At 38.2% G+C, this 13,546-nt stretch overlaps 3 protein-coding genes across 3 annotated transcripts; 1 reads left to right on the top strand and 2 right to left on the bottom strand.

Annotated features, from left to right (window-relative positions):
- Positions 1-189: 189 nt before the first annotated feature.
- Positions 190-3,977, bottom strand: LOC128720208 (uncharacterized). Its single transcript, XM_053813869.1, has 7 exons — positions 3,971-3,977; positions 3,600-3,896; positions 3,237-3,527; positions 2,877-3,155; positions 709-2,820; positions 397-593; positions 190-324 (listed from the first exon to the last, which is right to left on the bottom strand). The coding sequence occupies exons 1-7, from the start codon at positions 3,975-3,977 to the stop codon at positions 298-300; spliced, it is 3,210 nt and encodes a 1,069-aa protein (XP_053669844.1). The 3' UTR covers positions 190-297.
- A 525-nt stretch (positions 3,978-4,502) lies between these two features.
- LOC128721620 (uncharacterized) lies at positions 4,503-8,898 on the top strand. Its single transcript, XM_053815389.1, has 8 exons — positions 4,503-4,803; positions 4,891-5,421; positions 5,491-5,778; positions 5,882-6,262; positions 6,327-6,596; positions 6,769-6,939; positions 7,047-8,570; positions 8,696-8,898. The coding sequence occupies exons 1-8, from the start codon at positions 4,506-4,508 to the stop codon at positions 8,896-8,898; spliced, it is 3,666 nt and encodes a 1,221-aa protein (XP_053671364.1). The 5' UTR covers positions 4,503-4,505.
- A 761-nt stretch (positions 8,899-9,659) lies between these two features.
- LOC128721621 (N(G),N(G)-dimethylarginine dimethylaminohydrolase 1) lies at positions 9,660-12,912 on the bottom strand. The gene is made up of 5 exons (XM_053815390.1): positions 12,872-12,912; positions 12,395-12,614; positions 12,130-12,330; positions 10,477-10,701; positions 9,660-10,397 (listed from the first exon to the last, which is right to left on the bottom strand). The coding sequence occupies exons 1-5, from the start codon at positions 12,910-12,912 to the stop codon at positions 10,272-10,274; spliced, it is 813 nt and encodes a 270-aa protein (XP_053671365.1). The 3' UTR covers positions 9,660-10,271.
- Positions 12,913-13,546: the final 634 nt, after the last annotated feature.

The raw sequence follows: 13,546 nt of genomic DNA, 5'->3' as shown, positions 1-13,546 counted from the left end.
TTTATTTTGCACTCTATTCAACGCACACTTTTTAAGTGCACTTTGAAAAAAGTATGTTTTGTTTTTGTATGATGAGCCGTATTTCATCAATACAGATTTCAAAGCATAAACATCAACGTTTATATATGGAAATTGAACACAATCAGAAATCGAACGTTTGAAAAAGTCACAATCTTTTTTATCCTTTTTGTTCATGATCGTTCCGATTGATCATCCATCTACAGCATAGGCTTATACACAGTTCCTAACATTATACAAGCTTCATAGAGATTACAACTTATTGTCCTATACTTAATACTAGTCCTCGAGGTCATCCATGGGAGGCTGTCGATGAACAGTAAACGGTTTCTTAAATTCTCCGATGATGTGTCTGGTATAAATATGAAAGACATTTACCTTTGAACTGACGGTGAAAGTAGTAGCTTTGCATCTATTTCCATTGTGGAGATACGTTATTTTGAGAGCCGCAATTGCAGATTTTGAGTCCTCAAAGTCGATTACGCATACGTCGCTTTCTTTGAGCTTACGCGTCCACAAATACCCTATTTTGCCACAGGACTTGAACGTCTCGTATATGGCTATTTCCGAATACACTGTTGTAAAGAAAAATAAATCATGAAAAGCAATGTCGCACCACTTTGCGCACAGTACACAGCATTTAGAACACTTGATTGCGTGCGACTTTTGGTGGCACATATATACACTTACAGCCAGTACAGGAAACGACAACCGCATATTCGGGACGAGCCTTATATTGGTCGTTGTATATACCGACCCTAATTAAACGACCCATTATGGTGGTCAAATGCATTTTTTTTGCCGCATTAGCTTGACGCATTGTGTTAAACCTAATAACCATAGATTTGGTGTCCGTACTTCGAGTTTTGGGCTCGATAACGGATTTTATCAAACCATACTTAGAAAATAAATTATTAATGTACTGTTCAGTAACATCTTTAGAAAGATTACTGACATAAACCATTGGTTTGAGTGTCGCATTCTTTTTCTCACTAGTTTTCACACTTTTTTTTGGTGGTTCTTCAACTGAATCTTGGCACATCCTCTTTTGGGCTGCACCGTTGAAAGAACTGTTTGCGGAGCTTTGATCCTTTTCCAAATCTGGTGAAACAGATCTTGAACGACACGAAATCGGCGGGGGTGATGGTGCAGGTGGTATTGCTTCCTCGTCATCGTTAGCTTCATCGCTCGCAATAACCTGGTTTATGTCTCGAACTCTTGGGTCGGCTGTAGATATGTCCTGCAAATCCTGCGTCGACACTGTTTTATTCGTTGTTGCTTGCTGGCCGCCGTCCATTGTTATGCTGCTTTCTTGGGTTAACGGTCCACTTGCTGGATCACATGTACTACGATAGTACCTTTCAATAATGGCTAACATTTTTAGCTGCTCCGGGTACATAAAGAGCGTAAAAATGTTTACGTATTGGAAACCATTTTGTCCGTTAATGAGGCAGCGAATTTTCTCATCCGCATCAAGTGATAAGAATGGTGCAAAATTAATACATTGATCAATTATGCCTCGTACCAAATTAAACTGGTCAGTCATTGACAGGGAGGTAAAGTTTGTAGATTTAATCATCTGTGCTTCGAGGGTTTGCATTAAGCCTCGCATGCGAGGACTTATCTGATGTGAACCCAATTGAACTGAACCGTATGCACCGGTACACCTAGCTGCAGAGCCGCTAAAAGGTGTAAAAGCGTTCGGTCTGATTAATGCCGTGGGCATTTGAGGTACGGGTACAACGAACGACGGCGGTGTCTGAAGCGCAGGCATCATCATATTGCCGGAAGTCGGTCCCATTTGTCCTGTTGACATTGGCCTCATTCCCATGTGAGCTCTAAGCCAAAGGGGAGGTCCTTCCGATACAGATGACGCAAGCATGAAATGATCATTCACATTTTGCATTGCTGATGGAGTAGTGTTTAGTGTTAACATATCGCATTTATCGACATGTGACAACTCGGTTTGCGTTTGAATTGTTGCATCAAATAAAGGCGAAACAGTCACGCAAAATCTACCCACGCAAAGCACTTTTAACCCCTTCGATTGCAGCTTTTCATTTCCCATGCAAACAACTGCTTCGGGTACTCTAGGACGAAACACATATTTAACTTGCCCAATCATGCTAAATCGATCGTATACATCTTCATCGAGGATTTCTTCCGAGAGGTTGCTCACTTTTACGCAAAGCTTCGGATCATACACAATGTATTGGTCGGCCATGAAAATTAACAACCGCCTTGAACACATAAAAGAATGGTTCAATTTACAAATTCGCTTCGCTTCTAGCTTTGTATCGAAGCTAAGATAAATGACCCCAGATGATGCACCAGGTTCTTTCAATTCCCTTAAATTGATGACGGTGCCATATTTCTTAAAATATTCTCTAAATTCAACCATACCTTGCTTGGGTGGATAGTTCCAAACCTGAACTTCGTTTCGATAAAAGTTAGGATTCGGACTTAAGTACGGCGCAAAGAATTCGGTGGGCAACTTCACCAGATTTTTACGGTCCTCAATGTCGTTGATATGCATTAGCATGGACACCTTACGAGACCGTTTTGGAGGTTTTCGAGAGTCTGTGTCAATAGGAGCAACGGTTATTTGCAGATACTGCTTAACTGTGTACAATCGCATTTGTACATCTTCCCCGGCGATGCGAGTTATGTACATGAGCTTTTTAGCAGCCTTTTCCGAATCCAGCCGGACGATAGTATTGTAGTTAATGGCATCTATGCGTTGAATATACTGGACTAACCCATATTCGGAACATTTTTCAAAAATTTCGTCATTAGTTAGATCTGTAAACAAGCACATTATAATAAACTTTTTCAAAACAGCTTGAGTCTTTACTTACAAACGCTCGTACGCCTTATAATTACGGTTTGGTTTGAATCTTGTGAAGTGTATCGCAGCCGTTGGTTATACACTTCCATTCCAAAACCTTGAAAGTGTAAAGGCCCACAAATGAACGCATAGCGCGCCATTTTTGGGTGCTGATACGTCACGTAACCAATTTGAGACATAACGCAAATAGCCGACTTTTGCATTTCCCAATCGACGATTTTTCCAAACTTTGCCAGGAAATCGAGAACATCATCTTCCTCAGTATCTCGAGGAATGTTGGAGATAAGTACTTTGCGCAGAAAAATGAGTTAAAAAATTGATATCAAGTTTTAGTTGTATTTTTTTTCTCTTCTGTTAATACTCAACTTACAGGTGGTTTCGTTTTCTGATGCGGGGTCATAGATCATATCCAGTTTATCGCATTTGGCCCGAATGCTTGCATACGGAATCGGTATCCTATGTTCCAGAAACATGCCAATTTTCCTTTGCACCGCCACAATATATGGCTTAATGCCCTTCAACAAATCTTTCATGGCAAATGCATGCTTAAGAGACGCATTATCTTCAAACAATACGTACGCATAATTATGCATAGGCTTTTGTACCGCCACAACTGGACCAATCGAATGAAAATATGTGTAGAGATCTTCTTCCGTGATGTCTAGATGATTCCGGTAAAGACACAACCACAATGTAGCAACAGACGAAAAAGTTTTTAAACCTGATTACTTACGCTCGTTGAGATATCGGACTACAACGGAAAGAAGGGGTGTGAAGAATTTTTCCGAATTTGTGGGTGCGACAAAAAGCCGCTTTTCCAGAAATTTTTTTGCATTTAGCTCTGCGATAGTCGAAGCTGAGAGGGCGTTTGCAAACATGATGAATGCAATCTTCGTAGGGCAGAATGTACATTGCTCCAATCGAAACTCGAAGCCAATTATTTCACCATAGTCAGTCAAAAACCTACGAAGCTCTTCCTCTGTTGCAGATTTAGATAAGTTTCCAAAATAATAATCGTTATGTTCTTTCCCTAGAATGAGGAAAATGCAGATACAAAACCGGATGATGGCAGTTTCACAACGATCAACATACACTTAAACTTACCAGTCATGGTTTCGAAGGAATGCAGACTAAAAAGTAAAGAAAGCTTTTAAACTATCAGAATTATTAGAAGGTTTTTCACTTTTGTGAATAAAACATCGTACACCTTGGATGTTTATGTTTCCGGTAGCAACGAATGAGCGAATTTGACAGATCATGTTTTTGCAGAGATACACCTTTTGTTGTTTACTTTTTTTCTTGGTTAAGGCTGGATGGTACCAAATTGACACAGTGACGTGATACGTTTTCCGCATCGCGACATTACATTATATTTTAAAATGGTAAAAATTTGAAGTAACGAGTGCAAAGGGAAGAGGACAAAGCTTACCTAGTGTCCTAATTTAATTTAATGCCTACCGATTAATGAGATGATTGCATTCGTAGGCCCGGAGTGTCAACAAACAGCATTGCATAACAAACTGAACAGCTAGCTGTCCTAACTTTGACACAGTAAGCTAACATTTCGTCGATTTGCGACACCATTACGAACAGTGATTGGAAATAGTGTCAATCTACTGGCTTTACGCATTTCTCCACCATGGATACCGATGCGGTGGTTTACATTTCTAACATTCCCAAGCAAACGACGGCGGCGGAACTGCATAATTTCCTCCGGTCTTCGGGAAATGTTGTGGGGTCAACGTTCATGCGGGAGAACAGGAACGATTGTCGCACTAAAATTGCTTTCGTTATGTTCGAAAACGCGGCACAAGCCATGGAAGCTTGCAGCTTAGATCAAACACTCTTTCAATCGCATCGATTGAGCATTCTTCTATCGAACGATGATAGAAAATTTCTGGCTGGCTACACGATAGTGATACAAAATACATCCTCCGGTAAGTGGCGACAAACGATTTATCTAGTAGTGCTAGTTCTTCTCCAAATACATTGTTCTATGCTATTTATCCCATGTGGTGAGGCAGATACAAGCGAAGAAGATCTATTCGAGGCATGTTGTAAATATGGAAATGTTGAAGCAGTGCAAATTCCTACCAACTACTATGCTTTCGTTGGTTTTGCTGAGCGATCCGCGGCTCACGCGGCCCAGCGTAAGCTAGATAATTCGTTACTGAAACAGCACACAGTTACGGTGAAGGTTATTGACGAGGATGTTCGGGTACGATTAGAGGATCTTGATAGCTACAAAACACCACGAGTTTATAACGAGTTGTTGCGTGCCAAACAACAATATTATGATAATGCATCAAAAAATAGTAAGGACGTTCAGCACAATGCTCAGCCCAGAAGAGACCAGTGCGATCAAATATCAGATCAGCGTTATTACGACAATGTTGATGATGATTCGATGTGCCAGTTTAACGTAAACGACTCGAACAATTATCAACCAACGACAAATCAGCATTTTTACGAAGAAGAATACAATCCCGTTCTTTTTTATCGTCGAGATGTTCGATTCGGTAAACCACGGTTTATATCAGCCAACAAACTAACAGGTAGTAATTGCGAGGACGATAGATTCATATACCAACTTCCAAAAATGTAATTTCTTTATGCATTTGTAGTCAAAGTAGAAAATATTCCGCGAGACACGTATGATGAGGACGTAATCATGTATTTTCAAAACTTCGGACCCATTCGAAGCATTGAAAAAGGAATCTCCCTAAATGCAATTTTCACTAAGGTTTACATGATTATGTACCATGACGAAGAATCATATCATCGGGCGCTAAATTGCATTCGACGGCAGGTGCAATTGTCCAACATCACTTGTACCATTTTCGTGACAATTCCGGGAGAAGCGCTCCAGCCACTTAAATCTCAAAGTGTGCTGGTCAGCTATATATCTTCGCGTAAGAAACTACAATATTATTACGTAAAAAACAACATGATGCTCTGCATGTTGTTACTCATACTGGGTAAACACTTGTTAAGAATCTTTTTTAACGTTTTCAGATGTGCTATACGACGAAATAGCGCAAGCATTTGCAAATATTGGCGACGTCTTGTATGTTGAAAAAAAAGTTCGCAATAACGGCCCAACAATACTGCACTTTGCGCATCCTGTTAACATGGTAGACGCATGCCAGATCAATTGCATAGCTGGTTACAAAGTTGCTGTCCAGTCAGTTAATCAAAAAGGTTATCTGAAGTTCACATCAAATCTACTAGCCTTCAAGAAAGCAGCTAAAACAAAATTAAAAGGAACGGACAAAGGAAACTATTTGGCAAATATTGAAGCTAAAGAAGAAGAAGAAAAAACAAATAACATTGCATTCAAAACAGGTCACGATCCTCACTATCACAATCCCAATCAGAAGAAGTATAGCTTCGAAGGTACTGTTCGAGATTTTTAGCTACGACATCAACCACTTTTCAACAACTTTTCTGCTGTTTCCAGTGGTCCTGTACAATTGTCCGAAAGACACTAAATTTGGTCATCTCAAAAGCTACTTTAAGCGAGCTGGAAATATTTTAGCTATGCGTCATGAGCCTAGTAAGTTTGATGCGAATACTTGGAAAGTGTACGTAAGTTTTTCCAACTATCTGGAAGCCTTTCGTGCTATCAGATTGAAGGGTAAGTTCAATGGTGAACTAATCTTCAAGCATATTGCTGCCGAAAGCCCTAAACTGGACTGCGTAGAAACTTTGATGGTTAAAGTACTCTCAGGTAAGTCTAACTTTGTAAGAACTCCATAACTCTTAATAGCAAAAGGTCATCTGTATTACATATAAATTGTATATATATATTGCATATGCATTGCCAAATCCATTGACTAAGCTACAATGCATGTACACGTAGTATGTAATAATAATGATAGAATGTTTCATGTTTCTATTAGAAGAAAACATTACTGTGGCGCGTATAGCACGCGGGTTTATTGGATGCGGAGGATTGTATTTCGCTGAAAAAGTAGGTACAAATGAATTCATCGTCATCTTCCGTGATTTGAAGGGAGCTCAGAAAGCTTGTTTGGTTAAATCCATTGATCGTCAACCGATCGAAGTTTACAGTAAGTGTTGTTAATAGTGGTGATAATTCTACATCATAATTTACGGCAGTTCTATCAAGTCCAAAGTCTAATGCTCCAGAGAGCTTATCATTAATAAATGTTTACAGGCATGAAAGATATGATAACAAAAAGGTATGATCCTCAGAGAACTACAATAACAAAAGACGGTACTTCCAACGTAGATGGCGAAGATGGCGAACCGAAACAAGACAGACGGCGAGTACTGCTGTCGGATATGTTTTCCGATATGGAAGCGGATAACCATGCACCAACAGTTCAACAAACGTCTCCAAAGCCGGAACAAAAAACAATTGAAATTAAGCAGGGCCGCTCGGACATACCAAAAGCATCAACTAGCAACTCACAACAGATACAGAATGCAACTGCTGGCGACCTGCGCAACGTTATTGCCGAAAAACGTCACATCAAATCAGATTGCCAGGAAAAGCTGAATGATCTGGAAGTAATGGAACGCTACATTAAGGAAAAGGAACAGGAAATACAACGTCGACTTGAAAAATTGAAACAAGACGAAGCTAACGTAAAAGCTCTATTGCCTTCATCTAGCAAACAAAGATCAAGTTCGCCAGAAGCAAGAACAAAAGAAATAATCAACGCAGGAACCAAAATTAACATAAGCACCGAGCGCTCCTCACCAGTTAGAATGGAACGTATCTCGGTAAAGCAACATTTCGAATCACAATCATCGCGAACGACAGATGAACGGACCAACACTCGTCCAGCTGTTAGCAATGTAACGTATCCTATCAAGCAATTGATAGTTTCGGAGCAGACACGTTCTGTTTCACCCTCTGATTGTTTAGCTCATGAACGATATATGCAAATACGCGTGGAAAAAATTGCTATTACTCAAGAATTGGATTCACTGCGCCAACGGTTCGACTATCGAAAGGGATCGCGAGTCGAAGCTTTGAAAGATCTGCTTGCTGAATTAAATCGTGAGCAACGTGATATTCAAATTCAGCTGGAAGTGAAACAACGTTTACGTATGCCAGATAATGTCAATTATACAGGAAGCTCCTTTGACGCATCTCCATCGCCTCCTTCGCAGCATAACCATGATAAAAGATCATTATCGCGCTCTCGTTCGCCTTACCGATCTGCATCACGAACACGTTCACGTTCACGTTCGAAACCCCGTAACATTGCTCGGTCTAGATCACGATCACCATTGAGAAGGTCGCGAATGTCTCGTTCTTCATCTCCCCAGTACTCACGATCAAAAAGGCGTAGGACTAGATCACCAACTAGGGATTCACGATCCTCTACACCAAAGCGTGGATATTCGTTGGAAAGAGACATATACAACATTGGACGATACAACGCGAACCATGGGAAGCACAGCATATACGTTGGAAACGTTAATTTTAAAGTGTCTGAGAGGGAGATTGAAGACAGATTTGCACGATACGGTAGACTGGAAAATATTGATTTCTCCCGGCGTAAACGATACGGCGAAATCTATTTCAATTATGAGAATCGACAACACGCATTTGAAGCGTTAAAAATGAATAACATCAAAATAGCAGGACGTCGTCTACGAGTAGCATTCAACATGGAAAAGCCTTCCAACAGAGAAAAATATTCGCTGTACTTCAAAATTCGACAACGTAAGTATTATAATAAATCAAAGCTCCAACGGTGCACGTCGAGGGGATGTAAAATGATGAAGGAAACATACATACCAACATCACATACCTCATTTTTTTCTACGGTTCTTCGCCTTCCTTTACAGCGACTGAAGAAGATACAATCTTCAGATCCTATAAATCGTTCGGTGAGATTGATTTCATTTGGTACCCAGAACATGGTACTTTTGGAACTATTTCTTTCCGACGAACCGAAGTAGCAACTGCAGCACTTTCGTTAAAACAACTCATCGATGGAACACAGATATATGCAAAACCGTTTATTGATAAACTAAGGCGATTTGAGTAAGCCTAACCAACAATTATAACTCATTTGCATACGATTTTTCCTTTGTCGCTCACTTGAGTCAGTCTCGCTGTTCAAACAAAAAATCAAACTTCTTCGGATTCTAAAAAAAAAGATTCTTTTTCCAAGAATACCAGTCAATGCGCAATTGATGTTAAACTCTGATTATTCTCAATACTGATAAAAAAGGAGAATATGAAAAATAACCAAAACGTACATCATCTTGTTAGAACGTTTGATGAGTTTGGAAATGAAAACCCTTGGGAGATAAAATGAAAATGAGATGTGTACAAGTATCTCAATATTGCAAATGAAAACAGAAGCGCGGTTCGAGCGTATTAAATAATGCCGTTGCCTTTATACTTCAAAAGGAACCTTACGGACACCCGCCAATAACTTTAATGTCATTTTAAAATTACTGTACTCTAGTTCTGAAACTTGAAGGAATATTTGAAATGATCAGTGGAATCATTTTAAAGCAAAAGCTTGACAGCTAAACAATGAAGTTAATGTTTTGGTTAACCTGCAAGAAATGAAAATGCTTTTTAAAGCATTTTAAAAATGCTTCGTAAAGTTAAGCTATATTAATTGAGCGTGTACACGGACGATGCTTATTTTTTTCAATCTTCATAATCAAGTTGCTACTAATATCGTTTTTATGCTTTTGTTTTTCATTGTTTCTAGAGAATAATGTTTACATCAAAATTCATATTTTCTTTTGGAATCTTTAATTGTTTAATCATTTTTGGGAACACGTTTGAATGTTTATTGTTAGTTTTATTACTATTTTCTTTAAACTTCGCCTATTTCTATTACAAGAAAAATGTTCAGTATCATTCGAAAAATTTTTTTTAGAATAGAGAGTAGTTAAGATTTGAGAGAATAGGAAGGTTAAGAGAGGATGTTTCAATTTGAAATAAATACAGATAAACAAACTATTTTTTCAAAATATTCTACGACTGTACGTGCACGTACATACAGCATGGAATACATGACCGGGTGGGTGACTAGTATCGATGAATATAAGCGATGGAATTCAATAGCCACAAAATATCAAATTTGCGTTAATTCAGAATGTTTTACGTGTACAGTAGTAAGCAATGTTCATTAAGCGGTCTTTACAATTAAAAAGTGAAAATTAATTTAGATATAAATACGTACAACCATACTACACATATTTTAGCGAAGCCTATCACTCAAATTTACAATCAGCGATAATGGGTCATGGAGTTAGCTAATTATAAATCATCAACCGATTTGTTAGCAACACAAATGCCGCATCTGGAAAACTGAAGCTTGAGGATTTTATAGAATACCTATTAACAAACAAGAAACCTAAAAACACACAACCTTGGCTTGTGGAGATGCTTCTGTGCTCAAAGACTTTTGATGTGCTTGGAACGTTTCACCAGGATGGAACAGGCTGTAAGACCATTGGAAAATTTGCCCAGTTCGGACATATATAGCATTTGTCGTGGAGTATCAATTTTCTGTGATATAATCTGGGAAGATTGCAGAAAACAAAATAAAAAAGGCATTTCATTATGGATAAAAGATGATCGCATATTGTAGAAATATTACCTGTGTTGAAAGTGGAATTTCATCTACTGATCTCGTAACGAGCGTACCGTTTATGTATAAAACATTGGCAGCCGCCTCTTCTTGAAGTGTCAGTGTATGGTACGTGAAGGTAGCTTCTCTTTCAATTCGTTTTAATATCTCTTGTGATTCTTTATTCCTGCTAACACAGAGTACATCCGGTCCTCCCATCGACACGTAATGTTTCAGGCGATGATGTTCAGTAACCTATTACACGCAAAAGATGACAAATTGTTAATGTAAATTATAGATGTGAGCATCAGCATTAAAAACTGTAAAGACAAGCAAACCAAGCAGTGTAATGTTGCTGACAAATATAAGCTTAAATAAACATAATCGACTGTGAGATGCTGCTCAGGATTTATTCAGATGCACATCGTTCAGTGCTCATAAAGCCAGCCAAACAAAATCACAAGCTACAATACTATGACATTTCTGACTATTATTAATTATATATAACAAAAACTAGTCTGCAAACTACAAATAGAAATATTATATCTGGCAAATATTTACAATCTCCTTAATTAGGAGTTACACAAAGACTTGAAAGGACACCTTGGTAAGTGTTCTATTACAACAAGAATTCATAACGCAGGGTCGCTTATACGTACTGATTAATTTTGTTTCAAATTTAATAAGCAACAGAACATACTATTTTATGTACCACAAAGAGACAAAATTTGCAAGTACTGTTTAAGAGACCGTGTCGTTCGCAGCATAATGTTTAGAAAAATATAATTGTTGGGTAAAAAATAAATACCCTTCACAACAACAATAGGTTGTAATGGGAAAAAATCATTGATCCTTTATTTTGACTGCATAAATTTTGTACCGTTAAATTATGTAAGAAAGCGAATAAATGATACATGAACATGTCGCTTTCGAAACATAATATAAGACATAAAAATAATTAAGTACAATAAAAATAAATGAGTAATAAATTTAAAAAATGGATTGTTTTTTCTATAATCGTTAAGTTATTATCAACCTGTATTACTCCACTGACTAAATCCAACGTAATAGGATTCACCACATCGTCTACGTCTGCTACCTATATTACAGTGGTGCACACAGTGCAATTTAATCCGAAGATTGATATTATTGTATAGGGAATTGCAGGGTGTTAGTATCAGTTGGGAAGCAAGGAAATGTGAAATTTAGGAACCAGAAGTAAGGTAACGATGTAGATAAAAAGAGAAAAAGAGAAAGAGAAACAGGAAAGTGAGAACAGGAAAGTAAAATTAAAGATAAAAGGTGTATAGCAAATATAAAAAGCGTCCCAAAGATCATTATATCTAACATATGCATTCTACAAAGTTTACGCGTAAAATATGACTTTTACGTTTATTCCTAAGACTACTAGTTACAACCACAAAAGACATTGCAAAAGGTACTCCAAAGTACATTATTTGCTGTTTTTCACTCTACTCAACTATTCTAATAAGATGTACACAGGTGCTATGAAACCAATGGATATTTACACTAATGATTCAATGCTTTACGATATATTATAAATTTCATTCGAGATTAAACGCCCAGCAACGACAACAGCGTTCAAGAGATATTGATTTTTAGTAGGACACAGTACAAACAAACCATCTGATCTAGATCAGCTACAAAACTGTACAACTATACCTTAATCGGAACACATGGATATTCTGGAAATGCCGCAGCGACAGCCCGTGCTCCGGCCTCATTAGTCCATTTACTGAGTCCAACGAAAAATTCACGTCCCGTAAAAAGCACATCGCCTCCATCAAGTCTAGCGTTCGGATCGGCAATTTCAGCCAATGGAAGATCCAATTCTTTTTTTAATACAGCCCGAACGGCTTCGACCTGCAAACGAAAGTTAGTAACTTGAGATCCAATATTCGTAGTTCCTGTGTGAGAGCCAGCTGACCTCCGGTACCCGATGGGGATCGCCAGGACGACAAATTAATGCTATTCCATTACAAACTACAGCACAGTCTTCAACAAATGGACATTCAGGTAAATTTTCATCCGGGGGTAGTTCAATAACGTCCAATCCCAGATCACGCAGCGTTTTGACATAGCTTTCATGCTGCAGTTTAGCCTCTTCTAAATCAATTTCTCCCCGTGTTCTCAATGAAAGCGGAATTCTAAAATAGTTACGAAAACAAAACAATTCATTATATCCTTCAAATGCTTAAATACTTATTTAAACAGCGCGAAGATGCAGTACATTCAGTATACCGTGGAGATATGTTGCGTGTGCATATCTTGTCGTTGAAAGATGCTGGTGGGCGTGGTATGGTTCTCACCGCGTGCAAACTTTTATTTAGATTCAATTGATGTACTTACGATATGGTCAGAGGTCAATGCTACAGCAATCACTCTAACAAATAGAAACACTCACCTGGCAGTAATCGCATGTGTATATCGGAAGGGTGACGCCATGCCTAACTAAATGCGTTTTCTCGATGACCAAATTAGTACGGACGGGACTAATAATACAGTTAGCTACCGGGAAAGCTTTGAACACATTCAGCGTACAGAACAAAACTACTGATTTATTTTATGAGATACGTGTTACGTTGGAAAGGACAGGACACACTAAATTAAATACACATTCAAAGGACAAACACAGACATTGGACGCACCCGCACTATACTCTGCATCAATCGATCAATTTGATTGCCTATGGGATCGAGATTAAATTTCACTCAACTAGATTGTTGCAAAAATGTGTTATTAGTTTGTTGACAGAATAACAACACGTTTGACAATGTAAGCCATAGGTTATACAGGTTAACAGATCGGTTATTTCTATTAGAGACGCTATGATAAACATTGGTTTGACACTAATGGGGTTTTTACTTACTAATATAATTTAACAATTTTAGATTACTCATTTACAATCGTTTATTTAGAAAAAATAATATCCTAATTCTGCCATTATTTTCATTTTTTAAATAAGCTTTGGATGCAAGTCAAATCTGTACAAAAATATGAAATAAAGGGTCACAGCAACGTCGACAGAAAGAGAGGCGCAGTATAAAACAAATGTTGGTAAAAACTCAATATATACCCC

This window comes from Anopheles nili, chromosome 2 (genome assembly GCF_943737925.1).
Source record: "Anopheles nili chromosome 2, idAnoNiliSN_F5_01, whole genome shotgun sequence".
Lineage (NCBI taxonomy): Eukaryota > Metazoa > Arthropoda > Insecta > Diptera > Culicidae > Anopheles > Anopheles nili.
This window is presented reverse-complemented; position numbering and strand designations above follow the sequence as displayed.

Coding starts and splice junctions, on each gene's coding strand:
- LOC128720208 (XM_053813869.1), bottom strand. Junction 3,156..3,236: donor ATCAGAAAACGAAACCACCT/GTAAGTTGAGTA, acceptor TTCTGCGCAAAG/TACTTATCTCCAACATTCCT. Junction 325..396: donor CTTTCACCGTCAGTTCAAAG/GTAAATGTCTTT, acceptor GTTCATCGACAG/CCTCCCATGGATGACCTCGA.
- LOC128721620 (XM_053815389.1), top strand. CDS start 4,506: ATGGATACCGATGCGGTGGTTTACATTTCTAACATTCCCAAGCAAACG. Junction 5,422..5,490: donor ATCAGCCAACAAACTAACAG/GTAGTAATTGCG, acceptor ATGCATTTGTAG/TCAAAGTAGAAAATATTCCG. Junction 5,779..5,881: donor GGTCAGCTATATATCTTCGC/GTAAGAAACTAC, acceptor TAACGTTTTCAG/ATGTGCTATACGACGAAATA.
- LOC128721621 (XM_053815390.1), bottom strand. CDS start 12,912: ATGGCGTCACCCTTCCGATATACACATGCGATTACTGCCAG. Junction 12,615..12,871: donor ACACATGCGATTACTGCCAG/GTGAGTGTTTCT, acceptor TAACTATTTTAG/AATTCCGCTTTCATTGAGAA. Junction 12,331..12,394: donor ATCCCCATCGGGTACCGGAG/GTCAGCTGGCTC, acceptor TTTCGTTTGCAG/GTCGAAGCCGTTCGGGCTGT.